The sequence below is a fragment of the Charadrius vociferus genome, unplaced genomic scaffold (assembly GCF_000708025.1).
Source record: "Charadrius vociferus isolate BGI_N301 unplaced genomic scaffold, ASM70802v2 scaffold51, whole genome shotgun sequence".
Classification (NCBI taxonomy): domain Eukaryota; kingdom Metazoa; phylum Chordata; class Aves; order Charadriiformes; family Charadriidae; genus Charadrius; species Charadrius vociferus.
This window is the reverse complement of record NW_009646939.1, coordinates 2,330,043-2,347,650: the sequence shown is the minus strand read 5'-3', so window position 1 is coordinate 2,347,650 and position 17,608 is coordinate 2,330,043. Positions and strand designations below refer to the sequence as shown.

Sequence of the window (17,608 nt, the reverse complement as noted above, 5' to 3'; positions counted from 1 at the left end):
CCTCAGACTTGGCGATGGGTGTGCCGCCGGCTCGCTCCGCGGCATTTCTTGGCACGGCACACCACGCCAGCCGGATCACAGGGTATCACGGGTGTGTTTGCACAGGAATAAGTGCCGTGCGATTGACGGGCAGCGCTGCGTGGGGAGAGGTCTTTGGCACCACGTTCTGCACTGTCAGGGCATACTCCAAGGCATCTGTTCTCTGCAGTTTTTCTCTGTGCATCCTCAACACCAGTGATTTCCAGAAACAAGGGATGGAAATGCAGTCCCTAAGTTAGGAAATGCTGGAAGGACAGACTCCCCAGGGCCCTTTCCCACAGCCATCCTGTGCATTCAGCTCCCACATCCCTCCAAAGCCCTCTCCCATCGCCAGGACTGTTTTCTGGTATTTTCTTGGCCCAGCACCAGAACTTCCATAAGGAACAAGGTCAAGCAGCTTTGGTGGCTGGAGATTTGTTAATGTTGAGGAAGATGTACTTCCCCTTCATCCTTCTTAAGAGGGTTAAGCAATTTCAGCTGAAATTTTTTGACATATACACACAGACACACACCCCATTGCGCAAAACATCAGCTCGAGGCTGGCATCTGGCAGGCAGCAAGCAAACAAAAAGCACTCAAAAATGAAATCAGTTAACGAAAGGTGATGGTCAATTTTAAGTCTATTTGCTGTACCACTGATAACTGTTATGCAATTAAGATAAATATGGTTTATGTAGTTACTAAGAAGAAACACAGGGAGGTAGTAATCTGGTGGGGATCCAGGGGTGGTCAGTTCAGTTTACTCAAGGCTGCAATCGCTGCCTGGCACAGGTCACAGTGGGAAGCGTGCCACTAATTTCAGCCAGCCCTGGATCTGGCCCTGCCTGTGATATCCCTCATGCCACAGCAGCTACCAGCAGATTTCGGCTTCTTCGACGTTAGGGATGGCTCTTGTTGATACTGAAGTTAGCACAGTTGCCTTGGTACCGTGCAAATCTGTCAAGACATTTGGTGAACTAATCCCATCAACTATTATGCCTTTGACTTGCTAATTTCTAAGTTATCATAAGTGGTTTTAAATTTCCTGACTCTCCCATATCTTTGTCTGAATCACTTATGAGGCAAGTGCTGTTGAGGTATTGTTACTCCCTACTGTTTACATGGAATTTATCCTTTAAGGATATTTAATGGGCAGGTACAAGACAGCTTAGACACATCCAAAGAAATACTGCTTGGCCACATTTTGGCGTGCTCCAGCTTTCCGTGTCACACCTGGGCAGCCTGCCGAGGCCTGACACAGTAACCCCCAAATCCCTATCTTCACTGAAAGCTGAGGGCTTTGTCTTTGCTCAAGCTTTGCTCAAGCTTTGTTCAAGGACTTTGCTCTTTGCTCAAGTGTAGTTCTGGCTTGTACCTCTTGGAGTCCCGCTACCTTTTCCCAGCCCTGCTCCCACCCGGAGTTACAGGAGGGGAGAGCAGCTCAGAATACAGTGATTTTAAATGCCATCTCCTACAAAAACAGCTGCTGTTTTGGGAATCAATGAGAGCAGGGCACCTGGCAGGGTCTCTTGCTGGAGTCCAGAGCTGTGCTGGAGTCAAACAGCAAAAGCACCAGTTGGTGTGAAGGGGGGCAGCACTCTGCCCCCCATGTTTAGCAACCCCCAGACAGGCACAGCACTCTGCCCCCCATGTTTAGCAACCCCCAGACAGGCAGCATCTCTGCAGCACAGCTGGTTCCCAGCCCCAAACTTTCCTTTGGTACTTGGGTTGTAGGAGAAACCAAGTCCTTGGGAAAAAAAAAAGAAACTTGCAAAGATTCACATATGCAAACTTCCATAAGAGGTTGATTAATGACAGTTATAGTATTATTTGGGACTAATTTTTGAGGGGAAAATACAAAGCATCAGCCTCAGAGTCTTGAAGAGTCCCATTTCCCAGGCTCATGGCATCCCAGAGACACTGGGGGTCCCAGCAATTGAGGGCAGCTGAATTTCAGCATATTCGGCTCACTTCCAGCTTGACTATGCGCATTATGTTTTGAAAGGAGCAATTACAGTTACTGTTAATTATTATCTGATAATCATGAAGGATGTGTTCAATGCTAATATAAGGCTAGTCTTTGACTGGAGGGAAATATGCTGAAATAAAACCCCAACAGTGAGGTTTCATTTTTAAGCTGCCCCGTGCTAGCTGAGGACCGCTTGGGAGCTTCGCCTCTGAATGTGCATTGGCAAGCAGTACTTTCTTCACCTGTCCATCTTACTACTGCTACTACTACTGCTACTATTAGTACTACTACTGTTGTTTTAATACCTGCAATAATGAAGAAATATATATAATAGCCAAGGAGCTGATGCACCGTGCACTTGGCAAGGCGCAGGCATGCAGCAAACAGGAATTGCTGTCTCAGCCTTGGCTTTGATGAAGTGCCACCAGCAAAGCAGCTGAGCAGATGGGAGCAAGGAGGAGAGGGCTCAGAAATATGACAGGACCATGGGCGCTGCCCACAGGGATGCTGGGGTGGTCAGCACCTTCGGTGGGCTCCCATGCGAGATGCTCAGGGCATCGGAGCTGCCCCACAGCAGCTGTGGGGATGGGACGCAGATGTGCTGTCCCCTGTCCACTTTTGAGGGGGAAGCAAGACTTTCACAGAAGCAAGACTTTCAGTATTGCAACAAAACTTGCAGTCATACCGTCTTCCTGGCCCGCGGCAGGCTGTGGAGCTGGCTCATGGCTGCTGGCCCCCCCAGCCAACTGGCAGTGTGCGAGGGCAGGCACTGGGCCAGCAGATGTGGATTTCCAAACCAGTTAGATCCCATTCACAGCCTTTTGGCTGCTGAGGAAGCTGCCTGTGCACGGAGGTGCTGGGGTGCTGGCTGGATGTATGGCTGCCGGCAGGGGAAGAAATCCTCATGCTACGTCTCCTACTGCCGCTACCGCCCTCAGGCTGCTCATTCACCGCTCACCCAGGGCCACCTCAGAGGTCAAACATCCCTCAGACTCCCTGGGTGGTGAGGGAGGGAGGCAGAGGCACGCCACAGCAACCCGGGGCCGCATAGTCGAAGGGCAAGGAAAGCACTTGTCCCTGCTCCAGGCAGATTGATGCAGTGCGCTTGCTGCTGCCAGCCTCTGTAACCCATCCCAGCAATATGACTCTATATAAATTATATATATACATACATAATCTATATATTATCTATATATATTATACTAAATTATATAACATTATATTACAGTATATAGGTTATGCTATATTATACAATACTGTACACATTTTATATATATATTAGTACAGTATAGTTAGTAGAGTATTGTGTGTGTGTATATATACACATACATATATATATGTATATACACACACACACATATATATAAAAAAAAAAAATACTGTTGTACCATCCATTAGCAGTGACGATCCTTGGTGTGATTCCTTGTGCTAGACCACCGGACACTTTGATGTTTCGGTGACCCACAGGGCTCCACTAAGAAGAAGAAAACTGTCTTTACTAAGCAATTTACCATCAACCCCCTTTTCTTTTTTCTTTCTCCCTCTCTGCTGATGGCTTTCCAGGGACTGATCTGAAGGTCACTGGGATTGACTTTCTCAAGAGCCAGAACTCCCGCCAGCACCACACAGATGGGTACAACATCAAGAACCTGGTGGTGAGGCGTGGGCAGGCCTTTCAGCTCCAGCTCAGCTTCAGCAGGGAGCTGAAGGCTGCCGACAAGCTGGCGCTGCGTTTTGGCATCGGTAAGTAGGTCCCACCCTCCGTGGCCGTCGGGCAAAGCAGGAGACCCCCGGCAGCCTGTTCCCATCACCGCGCACTGGGGGGTGGTTGCAGACCCGTGCAACCCTCCCGCATCTCGTGTTGGGTTTGTTTCCAGGCGAAAAGCCAATGAAAATCAGGGGGACCTTGATGTCGCTGAACCCAAGGCGGGAGCCGGACTACAGCGGGTGGAAAATCTCCATCGTGAAGAGCAGCGGCAAAGAGGTAGAACGGGCGGGCCGTGCAGCCACACGTGGCGGTGGTGGAGGGCAGCAACACCAAGCCCATTTGGAGCGATAGATCGAGCCCTCATAGTCCCCTCCTGCTTTCCCCTTAGCTATGTAATTTTAGGTGGGCAGCAGCCTTGCCCTGTTTAATTCACTGCTCCCCCACTGCGTACGCGGGATGCCCCCCATCCCTCCTCCCCTACACGCATCCCTGTGGCCACCACATTCAGTGCTCCTACTGTACTTGTGCTGTGCCTCTGGCTGTGGGAGAGGGTCCGTCATGCCATCTCTCCTTGTCTCCTCCCCAGTGTCTGCTGTCTGTCACCAGCTCACCCAGCGCCCCGGTGGGAAAATACATCCTGAACGTGAAGACTGGGACTAACATTTACAAGCCCGAAAACGATGCTGTCTACCTTTTGTTCAATCCTTGGTGTGAAAGTGAGTGGTCCTGCAACCAGGGGTGATAATTACTGCTGCGGGGATCATCCCTGGGGAACTTCTCCTCACATTTTTCCTTCTCTCTTTCCCACATACATTGCTTTCCCCCCCCCTAAAACAGCGCAAGCAGCATCCTCACGGAGCCAGTGCAAAGCTGGGCAATAGTAATGAGCCAGCTCCTCTCTGTCACCTCTGCACCCCTGTGTCACCTCTTGCTGTTCCCCTGGGCCAGCACAAAGGTTAACTGAGAGGTCTGGGTTGGCTTAAAATCCAGATAACAAAAATAACCAGACAAAAAAATATGCCTTGTTGGTTGGCATCTGTCCCCCCGTTCCTTCTGCTGTCTACCTAGTCCACTAAAGTGTTCAGAAAGAAGTGTTTCACTAAAATAAAACAATGGTCACATAGCAAAATTCCTACAGGTGTAAAATAAAGGCTATTCTTATAGGAAATTCTTCCATTATAGGGAAAAAAGTGAGTGCTGCACAGTCATTATCTGGTGTGAATGTTACAGAACACCAACTCCTCCAGTTTAGCTTTCCAGGGAAAATTTTGCATAAGTGTGTGAGCCAACCAGTTAACAGCTGAGGGGTTTTTTTTTGCTCCAGGTGATGTCGTCTTCCTGGCCGACGAGGCACAGAGAAAGGAGTATGTACTCAACGATACAGGCTACATCTATGTTGGGTCCGCATACAGCATATACAATAGACCCTGGAATTTCGGGCAGGTAAAAACCAGCTGTCTTCTCGGTGTTATATTACCCTTATGTGCTCTTTCTCCTTTAGGTGTTCATTGCAATGAATCAGACTTGTAGACAGTTTAAGCCCATGAGTAGCTCAAAACACTTGAATAATCCTGCCAGCTTCACTGGGAGGGCTCACCTGCTTCGAGTAATTTGCGTGCTTAAGTGTTTTCCCCAGCCACACCTTGAGAACGGGGTTTGATGGCATGTTTATAGTCAGATCACGAGACCGCTGGCATAGGACACAGGGGACAGAGTATTTCTGGTTGAAAAGAGTCCTCCCAGATCTCATGCAACACAGGAGCCGTCGGTAACCAGCTCGCGAGCTGTGGGGAGGGGGAAAAAGCCTGATGCTCTGCCTGTTGCATCATGATCGGGGAAATATAAGGGAAAAGCACTGGAAGAGGTTGTCATCGTTCAAGTGGTGTCTTCACCAGCTGCGTGGTGAACTTTTGGGTGCAGGCCACCATCAGCCTGCCTTCTCAGGAAGGGTATTCCTCCATGCTGCCTCTGAGATAACCCCAGTGGAGCAGAACGACAAATTCGCTCAGGCTAGAGATAAGAGGTGGATGCCAGAGCAGGCTTATTTGCACCCTGTGGAAAGCACACAAGCACACAAATGGAGCATCCTGCACCCTATCCAGACAGACTTTCCCACTAAGAAATGTTGGAATCTGGGGCAAAGGGGTTTCTCTTTTTGTGTGTGTGTGTGTGTGTTCTTTTTTGTTTTTATTTTGTTTTATAAGTCCGCGATTTCAAGCTGGAAGATCTGGATAGCCCAGCAAAAGTGCTCATGCTGATGCCTTTTCTGTGAAGGGGCCAAAGGGCATTGTCCATAGGGCCGTTCCTATCCTAATATTTATTCTGCTGTTATGCAATGAGAATTGATACTGATATTCTGCCAAGCTTCACTGGACCGGATGTTTGACATCACTGTGAATTGAACCTAGTTGGAGCTTTATCAGTAATTGCCAATTAGGAATCTTTTGCTGTAATAATCTGCATTTACGGACATTTTCTTTCTTCCAGGGTTCATTTTGTACGTATGTCAGTAGACTGAATATCTGTAGAGCTCTTAAATTTTCATTACTCTTGTGAGTAATTTGCAGGGTTGCAAGGAGATGACGTAGGTGACTTAGGAATACTCACAGGAGTACAGATTGCTGGGGCAGGTTCCAACTGTGTTTGCAAGACACATGAGACAGGCTTTTTTCTTCCAAGGTGGCTTTTCACTTAAGCCCTTCTTTGAAGAGACAGCTTTGGGAAGCCCCAAAGGCTTGGATGTTCAATATCATAAAGGAAGTTTAGAAGTTAGGACTAGTCAGACAGTTTCCTCCACATATTTAGACAGACTTTGTAGCAATTGAGCAAATTCTATTTTAGAGTGGTGTATACAAATGTCTCCACTTTCTCTCCAAAACAGTTTGAGGAATTCATCTTGGATGCCTGCATGTATCTGCTGGACAAAAGTAATCTCAGGCTGAGCAGTAGGAGGGATCCTGTGTTTGTGTCCAGAGCCATGTCTGCTTTGGTATGACTTTCTCGGAGAAGTGTTCCTTCTTACTTACTCTTCTTTCCCTGGGGCCTTGAAGACCATTTCAGGATGTATATGAAATGGGTTCCTTTGGGAAACCGCAAGGAAATAGCCAGAGACATTTTGGGTGGAGGGAAGAGGCGAGTGAAATAATACAGCATCTCCCTATCTCCAAAGCTTGCAGCTGCCCCCGGTGGTGGTCCTTTCCCAGCAGCTGCATTGGCAGGCCCAACACGAGGGTTGTGTTTTGGGGGACAACTCCTCTCTGGAGTGGGACCCTTCTGGGAGCTCTGGGGTTTAAGATACAAGATGCAGAGTGCATCATGGCTGCCCCGGGCAGCAGTGCCACCTCCCTCTAGATATCCAGGTGGAGGGTTTCCAGCCAGGGTAGTCTCCAGCTGGCACCAGCAGCCTCTCTGGGTGCCACAGGGCTGTGGAGCACCTGGGGAGCCACAGGGTGGGCAAAGACCCTGGGGTTTAAGCCTCATTCAGCCTCATCCCCATATTTTTCTCCTTTCAATGTGCGTGTGGCCACAGGTTAATGCCAACGATGACAGTGGTGTCCTGCTGGGGAACTGGTCAGGGAATTATGACAGAGGGACCTCCCCTCTGGATTGGATGGGAAGCGTCTCAATTTTGCAGCAGTATTACAAAACGAAGAAACCGGTCTGTTACGGTCAATGCTGGGTCTTTGCAGGAGTCCTCACTACAGGTAAACAGTGAACTGTCTCCCTTCTCTGATACCCTAATTACTGTGGCAGTAAGCCAAATTTCTGTGCCTCTGAGCACCAGGGGTGGCAGGGTCTGACATGTAAGGAGAGGCTGAGGGAGCTGGGACTGCTCAGTCTGGCGAAGAGAAGGCTCAGGATGTCTTATCCATGTATACAAATACCTGATGGGAGGGAATGGAGCAAATAGAGCCAGGCCCAGTGTTGCCCAGTGACCGGACCAGAGTTGATGGGCCAACCTGAAGCACAGAAGGTTCTCTCTGAACATGGGAAAATAGGTTTTTTGACTGTGAAGGTGACCAAGCACTGACACAGGTTACCCAGAGAGGTTGTGGAGTCTCCATCCTTGGAGATACTCAAAAGCCGTCTGGACATGTTCCTGGGCAGCCTGCTTTAGAGGGCTCTGGGTGGGCAGAGAGGTTGGGAGAGATGATCCCCAGAGGCACCCACCAACCTGAGTGATTTTGGGACGCTGTGTTTTGTCTGTCTGTGCCACAGTTATGCGCTGCTTGGGGATCCCATCCCGCTGCGTGAGTAACTTCAACTCAGCGCACGATACGGACGAGAACCTGAGAGTTGACATTTACCTGAACGAATATGGAGAAAAGCTGAACCGGATGTCCCTCGACTCTGTCTGGTACTGCCAAAGGGGCCTAATGCCTCCTACCCCCCCCACTGCCCTGCAGCGCTGTGTTTCCCAGCCACAGCAGCCTTTCCTGCTGCTATTTCCCTACTGCTTTGGGTTCACTGCCTGGGAGGGAGAGAGAGCCTGGGGTTTCACAGGGTTACGTGCAAATCCCCATTAAACCTGCCCTTACTTAAGGATTAAGAAAGGAGAGCGTGACTCTTCTGGCTGTAACAGCTCATTCCTTTTCTTTTCAACCCAAATGCATGCAGGAACTTCCATGTGTGGAATGACGTCTGGATGAAGCGGACGGACCTGCCGTCAGGGTTTGACGGCTGGCAGGCAATTGATTCAACCCCTCAGGAGCAAAGTCAAGGTAGGATTTTCCTAGAAAGGCTCTTCTGCAACTCCCAAGGGAGGCAGGGACATCTCATATGAGAACCATGGTCCCCAGTCAGCAAAGCACGTACTCCCCATGCATATCTTCATGCACTTGGGCAGTGACATCCTAAAGCCAGAGTTCTCACTCCTGCTGTCTCAGCCCGGGACGGGAGGAAGGGCGTTTCTTGGCAAGCAGAAAACCAACCTTGTAGAGTGCTGTGGGGACATGAATGTCATTTCAGAGGTCAGAGCGCACAGCTGGAAATCAGAGCTAGTTTATCTTTCCACCATCCTCTGATTTCTTTGGTGAAGTTGAGGACTTAAAGCAGTCTGTAGAAAGAGGTGCCACAGCTTTCCCCATTAAAGAGTCTTTCTGTAGAGCTTTCCTGAGGAAGTCATAAGTCCTCAAGGCTGAGCAGAAAGTCGGGTATTGCCAGGAGATCAAACACAGGTGGTTGGACTCGGTTGACTCCATCACTGAGCCATGACTTTCGACCCTTAAAATTATTTAAGTGAGAGGAAATACATAAAAGCTCTATTTACTACTAAGAATCAACTACCACATCCACAGATTCCTGCTTGGATGGGTCTGAGGGTGGAACAAAAATCGGAGGCTCTGCTCATATTTGGAAAAACAAATGGTGTCGAATGCACTTTCTAGGTATTTTCCAGTGCGGTCCATGCCCGCTGAAGGCTATCCGAGACGGGGATGTGTATTTGCCCTTCGACAGCAAGTTTGTCTATGCGGAAGTGAATGCTGACAAAGTTTACTGGGTCGTCAAGAAGGTGAACGGCAAGGATAAGTACATCAGGATTAACACGGAGACCCAAGGCATCGGTGTGAACATGAGCACAAAAGCTGTGGGGCAGGACAAGCGGGAAGACATCACCTCGCAGTACAAGTTCCCTGAAGGTGACTGCCCCCATCCTCTAAAGTAGTGCCAAAAAGGAAAGCCCTGGCTGTGTAGGTCACCCCTCAATGTGTGTTTTGTGCAGGAGAAAACCGCAGGGGTAGCTGCAGTGGCAAACCCCATGTAAGGCCTGGAGACCTGGGGGATGCAGCGCTGCTCCTGGGTATCTTCATGCCCGCAGTGACACCTATAGGCTGCTCTTCAGGGACAGGCGCGAGCAAGCTTGCAGGCAGTGACAGAAATGGGCTGAGTGACCAACCTAGTCGTAGGACTCACTGTTTCTTCATGTCTTCATTCTTCTTCTTTTTGTCTTTCCATTCCCCAGACCATATCGGAAACAAAAAACCCCATGTTCCCTCCCCATGGTGTTCAGATCCAGCCACATTGTGCTAGACCGTTAAACCCTTCCCAGGGAGGAGTGGGAAAATCTTAGGCTGAAAAATTTAAGAGCATCCATCCTCTAAGAAATTCTTCCAGTCCAAAACATTACAGTTAGATCTGGTGGTAGAGTAAACCAAGAGGGTCTCCTGAGCAGAGGCTGGAGGTGCCCTGACATCCCCTCTGCTCATTCACCAGAAGCATAACTAAAGGGAAGGTGGTGGCTCTGTGTGAGGAGACCGAGATACAGCTATCGCCCATCTTTTTTCATCCAGGCTCTGAAGAGGAAAGGAAGGCCATGCAGAAAGCTTCCTCCTTCATACGGCCTCCAGGAATGGGAATTCGGGCACGCTTCGCTGCAACCGCACACGGGGATGACGTGGACTCCAAGCCTGAGGTCCTGCGTGAGACGGTCTCCAAGACTGGGCTGCAGCTTGAGATAAACAATACAGAAGTTTTGTATCCTGGCAATCCCCTTGAACTGGCCATCACAGTGAAGACCTCTACTCCTGGCAACTGGACCATCAATCTTGCCGGTTCCTGCCAGCTGCAGTCCTATACCGGGAAAGTTGTGGCCAGCCTTGGATACGTCAAGGAGACCGTCAAGCTTGAAGGCAAATCTGGTAGGCATGGAAAGCTTGCTGTGTTCTATGGGTTATTTACTGTGGCAGTGTGTGGTTTCACTTGAGCTGGTTCATAATAGCTCTGCTATAGGTCAGTGCATAGCTCTGTAAGGCACAAAGAGCTGAAATTGTCTGCGTGCTACCTACCTCTCTTGTTACTGCATTTGGGAGTCTCAGTCACAGGCTGGGATCCCACCACAGCAGGGACCAAAACATGAAGGCCCTGTCCCTGCTGCAGCTCCAAGGAGATGATTATAAATACATAGTGTGGGCAGACAGACATTTTCACGGTGTGAGCGAGGTGTGCTGGAGGATCTCCCTCCTGTCCTCACCCTGTAAGCATCAAAGATGCCACCGCAAGCTTCAAGTGTGGCCATGAGAGTCAGATCCCTCACGGGATTTAGACGGCAGGAAATTTCAGCCTTTTTTTTTGTTCTTGTGCTTGCCGCAATAATATTGATCCACTGGTGGTGATGCTGGTGAGTGTTAATTTCTGAATTCTTCGCCCAAGCAAATTTCAACCTCATGGCTGCCTGCTTGGCTGATCCCAAAAGCTGTTTGCTGTTGGCTGAATATCTTTGAATGACCTGGGTTGCATTTCTGATCCCCAGCAATGTGACTGAAATTTGCTAAACAAGAGGCTAACGAGTGATGAATAATTAACAGCACTTTCTCATTCCAAGCGTGAGTCACTCACAAAAAAAAATAAATATCTTTGCTGCTGGTGATTGCTGAGTGCTTTCACACGCACATTGTGGCTGTCAAAATGCAACAGGGTAGGGCACAAAGGTAGCTACATACATTTCGAGAGAAGGACAGGCATTTGGTGGATTTTTTGATTCCCAGAAGGCAAGAAGCCTTGCGGCTAAAGCGACGTCCAGGCTTCAGCGCTGCTGATTCTGGGTCTTTTCCGAGACACTGGAATTTTGACCAGGCAATTAAAGATAAAATCTGAAGTGAAAGGAAAGCCACTGATTTTATAGCAAGAAATGCCTCAGAGAAACCCCAGGGGACGTGGGCTTAAACCTCACGCTCCTCTGCCTCCTCCTGAGTGCCAGGGCAGCTGGGGATGAGGACTGCCGAGATTCTGGACATGAGCCTGAGCCAGCGCTTGGCTTGGCAGGGAGATGGTGAGGGCTCAGCCACCCTTCCTGCGGGCTGCGTGTGCTGGGTACCACTCACCAATCTGGGGCTTCCCCCGCCGGGCTCCCAGGTCTGGCCAAAAGCAGGACGATCTCGGCAAATACTCCTCGTCCTGCACCCTGAGGCACCAGCCGCCAGAGCCAAATTTGCCATCCAGCTTGTGGGTATGTAATGAAGCATCGAGTTGTGTTTTCTCTCCCACAGAGACAAAGGTCCCCCTGAAAATCGCAGCCGACTCATACATGAAGACACTGGCCTCGGTGGAAGACGAAGTGCTCATCCACATCACCGCCATTGCCGAGGTCCAGGGGACAGATGACAAACTCACCAAGGAGACGACGATGAGATTCGAGTACCCCCCCATCACCGTCCAGGTGAGACAGCCGTCAGCCTGGCTCCTTTGGGATGAGGGTTAAAGCCCTACTCCCTGTAACACCATGGTGGTGTTGGCATTCCCAGGGGCATCTCCCAAACAGCTGCCTCCTGGGATGCTCAGTCCTCAGCATTTTATTTGGCTATTCAGCCTTTATTTGAAGGTTGAAAGCAGCCATGGAATGAAGATTTTATTGCCCCGTCTAAAACAGGCAGGCAGGGGCTGCTGGAGGGAAGGGGATGGAAGAGGACAGTTTGTACGGGGCCTATCTCTGACCCCACAGCTCTACCTCCTGAAGGAAAAACATGTTGGGGAATCAGAGAGGAGAGCTGGGAAAACAGCCAGAGGGGCAGAGCACACAGTGCTGCGGGAAGGTGGAAAGGATATGTGAGTTGTTCCTCACCACACTGGTGGTGAGGAGCAAACTGGCAGCAGCTCTGGCATCTTTATTACCTCTCTGATCCCCGGCATTTGGGTTTGTTTCTCTCTTTTCTCCTCTGCCAGATGCCAGAAACGGCTAAACTGAACAATGAGTTCGCCTGTGCCTTCATCTTCAAGAACAAGCTGAATGTGCCCCTGGACAACTGCAAGCTGCTGGTGGAGGGCTTAGGCATATTTAAGATGGCAACGTTTGATCAGGGGTAAGGAGATGAGCCCAGTATGAAATGAGCGTGGCAGGCCTCTGCTTTGTTTCTTTTTTCCTTTTTTCTTTTTTTTTTTTTTTTAATTTCCCTCGAAGAAGCGGTTAGGGGATTTGGAATAACAGTGCCCTTTGCAAGCTGTGTTCAAAACCGCACCACTTCTGGGTGCAGTCCACACAGAGGTTGGCGTGCTCAGGGCATTCAGGCATGATAGGGGCTCGCCCCACGCTCCTGCTGTGATGCCTGGCGCTGCCTGGCCAGTGTGAACACAGCTGCTCCCTTCAGAGCCAAATTTTGTGTTTCAGCAGTACAGGGAAGTCTGGGGAAGGTCCTCAGGATCGCCAGTGCCACCGTGCTGAGCCCCACTTGCTGCACGTTGGTCACAGGAGAAGGGAAACACCCACTCTAAATACACACAGCAGCTATTTCTTTAAGCAAAACGATTCGAAAGCGGCAAATGAGAACCGAAACTAATGCTGGGACTATTTGTTTTTTCTTTCTCCTTAGGGATGTAAAGCCCGGTAGGATCATTAAGTCTGAAATAATATGCACTCCGACAAGAGTAGGAGAGAAGAAAATAGTAGCCAAGCTGACATCGGCCCAGGTCAAAGCCATCTCTACAGAGAAGGCCATCACCATCACCGAGTAGGATCGGTGCCTCGGCAGGGTGCAAATGGTGGCCTCGCTAAACGCATAGCACAGCTGCGTGCATCCCTCGGGCACTTCGTGCCTCCTTGGTTGCTGGATCGTAATCTCAAAGTAAAGAGCAAAAATCCCATTAAGCTAAGGGAATTAAACTGCGTTAAAGGGCACAGTTGCGTTGATTGCAGCTAATTGTGATTCAATAAAGGTTGTTAAAATCGACTGCGTGATTGGGTTGTATGGTATCGCCAGGGTGGGATGGCTCTGAGCCCATGGAGGGATGTTCCCAGCCCAAGCTGGGGATGGGAGCTCGCGAAGGTGCCGGCTTCAGCTGGCGGTGGGTGTGAGCCCAGGGGGGTGTTTTGCAGCTGCTTGGCTGTCCAGGTTGTGGTCCTACATGGGAGGCCACCCAGGGACCTCACCGCACCACAGGCTGCTGTGCAGCTCAAGAAATGTTTTAAACAAACCCCTCCTGGGCGATTCCCTCTCCCTCCCAGTTAGCCAGGTGGGGAATGCGCTGGCATACACCTTTTTTTGGTCTTTAGACAACAAAGAAGAGCAAACCTGGCACAGTCTCCCCAAACACCATTTTTCATACATCTTCCTTTACTCCCATCCAATTTCTTTTGGGGGTTTTCAGGCATTTTTGGAAGAAGTACCATCTCTAGCACCACTATCAGTGCTTCCCTGGAAATGTATGACCTCTATCCTTCCCCTTCCACCCTGAACGCTGCTGGATTACACATTGGACCTTGACAGTAGTGCACATCTGGACCTCTTCCAGCCATAGTCACACCTAATGAGACAACAGCTGTGCACAGCTGGAGCCCACCCAGCCCCACTGCTGAGCTGCACACCCCAGCACCTCCTGAGTCCACGAGTGGCAAGGGATGGCTCTGCTCCACAGTGTCACGGCAAAGTGGCCAGCAGCAGTCTGGCGCTGGGGTTACCAGCATTTCTGCGAGGAAAGAGGAAATTTAGCCAGACAGTAGTATAGGGGTTTATTTATGTGTTTATTTAAAAGGCAAATGCTCAAGCATTAGGGCTGTAGAGTGAAAGAATGAAATGGCAACTACACCTGGTCATGGACCAGCCCATAAAGAAGGGAGGAGGAAAAGAGGGAGGAGGAAAAGAGGGAGGAGGAAAAGAGGGAGGAGGAAAAGAGGGAGGAGGAAAAGAGGGAGGAGGAAAAGAGGGAGGAGGAAAAGAGGGAGGAGGAAGAGCTTTTGACCACTCACTTGAATTTCAAAGATTTTGGGAACCCTGTGAGGAGTGCCCAGGTGGCTGCTGGGCCACTGTCCTGGGCCCCCGCCACCCCTCTGCCCACGACATTCTGGGTCCCTGCAAGGCCACCTCTGGTGGTGGCAGGGCCAGGAGCAGGAGCCCCTCTCCACAGGCAAAGTGGGTACCGTGTCTGCACTGCAACCGTGGGGAAGGGAGGAGCAGGCGGTCCTTGGTGGATGGAAAAATTAGTTCTTTAATAAGTACAGTAGCAACCAGAGGCATAAAAAGGAGTTACAAACAGCAAAATATATATATTTTCAAGAGATGTAAGTTCTTTACTTGCATAGAAAACCTGCTGTAGAAGACAGCGGGTAAGAAGTACAAGAACGCTTTTCACGTCTGCCATACCACCTCGTGCCAGAGCAGCGATGGGATCTCAAGCGGATGGCAGCACACCAAGCGCTCTCGAGGAGTGCCCTCCCCGGGGCCTGGCCAGCCGGCCGAGACCACAGCAGCACGGCCTGAAGATGAAGGCACGATTTAACAAGGGGCAAGGAGCACGTGGAGGCAAGGGAAGGGAAAACAGTGAGTTTGGTTTCAGTTTCATGAAAGTCCCATTTGGTCTCAAGCCACCAGGCAGTCATTAAAGAAGGAGGTTTATGCTAGAGCTGTGAATAAAACAGATTCTTCCAACTCATGAAGACTTTTGCAATTTCTGACGGTTGCCACACCATACTGAGACAGAGAGGAGACACACTGAAGGATGCTGGGGCTTCGGGGAGGAGGAAGAAGAGGGGGATGAGGGAGACTGACAGCCAAGAGACACCAGCAGAACCAGTTCGCTGGATGCAGGACGTCACCCTGCCAGGTCCTGGGGAGCACCAGAGCCGGGGCTGGGCTGGCTGCCCGTGGCTCTGCGTAGGGCACGGGGACATGTCCCCATCTCTCACTTGGACCATAACTGCACTGTAGGAGGAGTTCTAGCTCTCATTCCGCCTCTTCACACGGCTTTTCTGTTTCAGTTATTAAAAAAAAATAAAAAATAAAAAAAAAAAGCCCAGAGATGCCAGCACCTGAGGAACAACACGAGACGTGGGAAACAAAAGCGAAGGATGCCTGTCGTCATGATGAGGTGAACCAGGTTTGAGAGTGGAGGAGGAAATATGCTGCCTCTGTCCATGCCTACCAGAAGCCATATAAGTGGGGATCACATCCCGAGAAGCATCACCAAAACTCAGCATGAGGGGTTCTCTCCCTCACCGACATCCCCACGTGCTCACCTCAAGGCGATTTTCAACCTTTAACTAGTTTCTCCCCCCAGGACCTGGTAGCACCATTCCCATTCTGCAGACACGGCACTGGAGGCAGGGACATTAACTGGATGCAGAGGCCAAGCAGCAAGACAAAATTAGAAAACTTGAGGTAAAAAGGGCACTTTTACTTTTCCTCCTTCAACATCCCTATTGCTCCCTATAGGAAATCCCTTATAGATCTGCCTAAGTCCCTGATGCCCCTTTCCTGTGGGACACTAACAGAGAAGAACGTCGGCTGGTGCAGAAGCAGGAGAGCTTTTTCCCTCACTATCTACACCGCTGCACAGAGCAAAGACATTCAAGACCTCATGTCTAAGTGACATGAGGGGACACCTCAGTTTGCCCCAAATGCAGGGCCTTTCCCTTTACCTGAAAGGTTTTTATAAACACACAGTTCCTAATGATTTTTTCTTAACCTATTTTTCATTGACAAAGTGGAGACATCCAGAGGGGATAGGAGACGGGACAACCGTTCGGAAATATCCCCTGGGTTTTAGCCAAGCTGTGCTCCTAACAGTCACGGCGCTCAGTTTGTTCCCAGTCCCTTTGCCAGAAAAAGGGACTGCTGTGGCAGAGGACAAGTTCAGGAGAGAATCTCATCCCTCCACGGTAGCCCTGAATGTCACACTGTTAATACAGACTAAGATGCTTTTTTTTTTTTGGGGGGGGGGGGAAATCTTGCACAACTTCCATTTGGTATTGCTTCAATAAATAATAAAACCTTCATCTAGGTCTTTCACACTGCCACGCTTTCATCCCCCAAACTCCTTTTTCTTACTTTTGAGAGGAAGCAATTATCTTTGGTCCACGTTACAGGGGAGGGGGGGATGAAGTCAAGCATATCCTGTGGGGGAAAACCAGGAGCATGTCTCTTAATAACCTGCAAAATTTACTGACAATTAAGCTAAGGGAGATGACAAGGAGTCAAAAAAAAAAAATATTGAAAAACAGTCTAAATTAAAACTACACTAACTGGCACCTGGAGCACCCCAAGTGTTTGTAGTGTACCTGAACGCTATGGCTAACGTCACCTCTTGCATGACTTTGCTGCAGCTATTGCCACCTGCAGTGACGCTTTCCTTGAGCGATGCACGTTCCTTCTACGCACTCACTGATGTTCACCAGGAGCTGGCTGCAAAATTAGCGTAGGGAAACCCTGCACAATGGCAAGTACCAACAGGACAACGTTAAACCCCGGTAAGATTAAGAAGCAACATTCATTCTCAACTTAACTCTGGCTATCAAGGAAAAACCAAAAAAAAAATACCCAGAAAGACAGACATCTAAATTAGACAAGTCAAAAAGAGACAGCCAGTACCTCCATCAGCAGTGTGCTCACATCTCCCTCTCTTCTTTGCCACAGAAATATCCCTGGTGCCCAGCGGAGACCAGCTGCCTCCTTCCTGGGCTGCGGAGTTCAGCCAGGCAGCTCCCGCTCCACAGGTCCTACGCGCTAACGAACCGCAGCCCCCAGAGGCAAAAGGTTCCCCCCCACCAGCAGCACAACCACCTGGCCAATACTTGCCTGCTCTCGGCAGTGCTGGCCGCGGGCAAATGCTCCCGCCAGCCCGACACCACCAGCAGCCCGCCGGCTCCACCACCACCACCAATCTCAGAGAGCCTCGCAAGCACAGAGGGTTAAAGTTTACCCCTGGAGATGTTTTGGAGCCCAAAGGAATTACACCCAGGGCAAGCTGGTCCATCTGCTGCGTCCACAGCCTGGTACCCCACCTCTGCCAAGACCTGAGCACCAGCAGTTTTCATAATCCAGAGGCAGCATCCGTGGGACGAGCTAAAAAAAGAAACTTTTTCAGCAAAACCTTTAGAGCTGGGCTAATCTGGCCATTCGACGGGGCTTATCATTTAACCCTCCAAAAGGTGGCAAGGACAAAAGATTAACCAGACTCCTTACACATTTCTGGGAGCTGGGACCAATCTA

At 49.9% G+C, this 17,608-nt stretch overlaps 1 protein-coding gene across 1 annotated transcript in view; it reads left to right on the top strand.

The window, feature by feature from the left end:
• The window catches only part of TGM4 (transglutaminase 4), a 20,581-nt gene extending 7,442 nt beyond the window's left edge, over positions 1–13,139 (top strand). Inside the window, exons 2-14 of the mRNA XM_009895022.1 lie at positions 3,551–3,730; positions 3,865–3,971; positions 4,282–4,411; positions 5,020–5,138; positions 6,577–6,684; positions 7,225–7,399; positions 7,914–8,052; positions 8,313–8,416; positions 9,083–9,334; positions 9,986–10,333; positions 11,681–11,850; positions 12,354–12,490; positions 12,998–13,139. Of these exons, the coding sequence (XP_009893324.1) occupies positions 3,551–3,730; positions 3,865–3,971; positions 4,282–4,411; positions 5,020–5,138; positions 6,577–6,684; positions 7,225–7,399; positions 7,914–8,052; positions 8,313–8,416; positions 9,083–9,334; positions 9,986–10,333; positions 11,681–11,850; positions 12,354–12,490; positions 12,998–13,139 (2,111 nt within the window). The remainder of the gene's footprint in view (positions 1–3,550; positions 3,731–3,864; positions 3,972–4,281; positions 4,412–5,019; positions 5,139–6,576; positions 6,685–7,224; positions 7,400–7,913; positions 8,053–8,312; positions 8,417–9,082; positions 9,335–9,985; positions 10,334–11,680; positions 11,851–12,353; positions 12,491–12,997) is intronic.
• Positions 13,140–17,608: the final 4,469 nt, after the last annotated feature.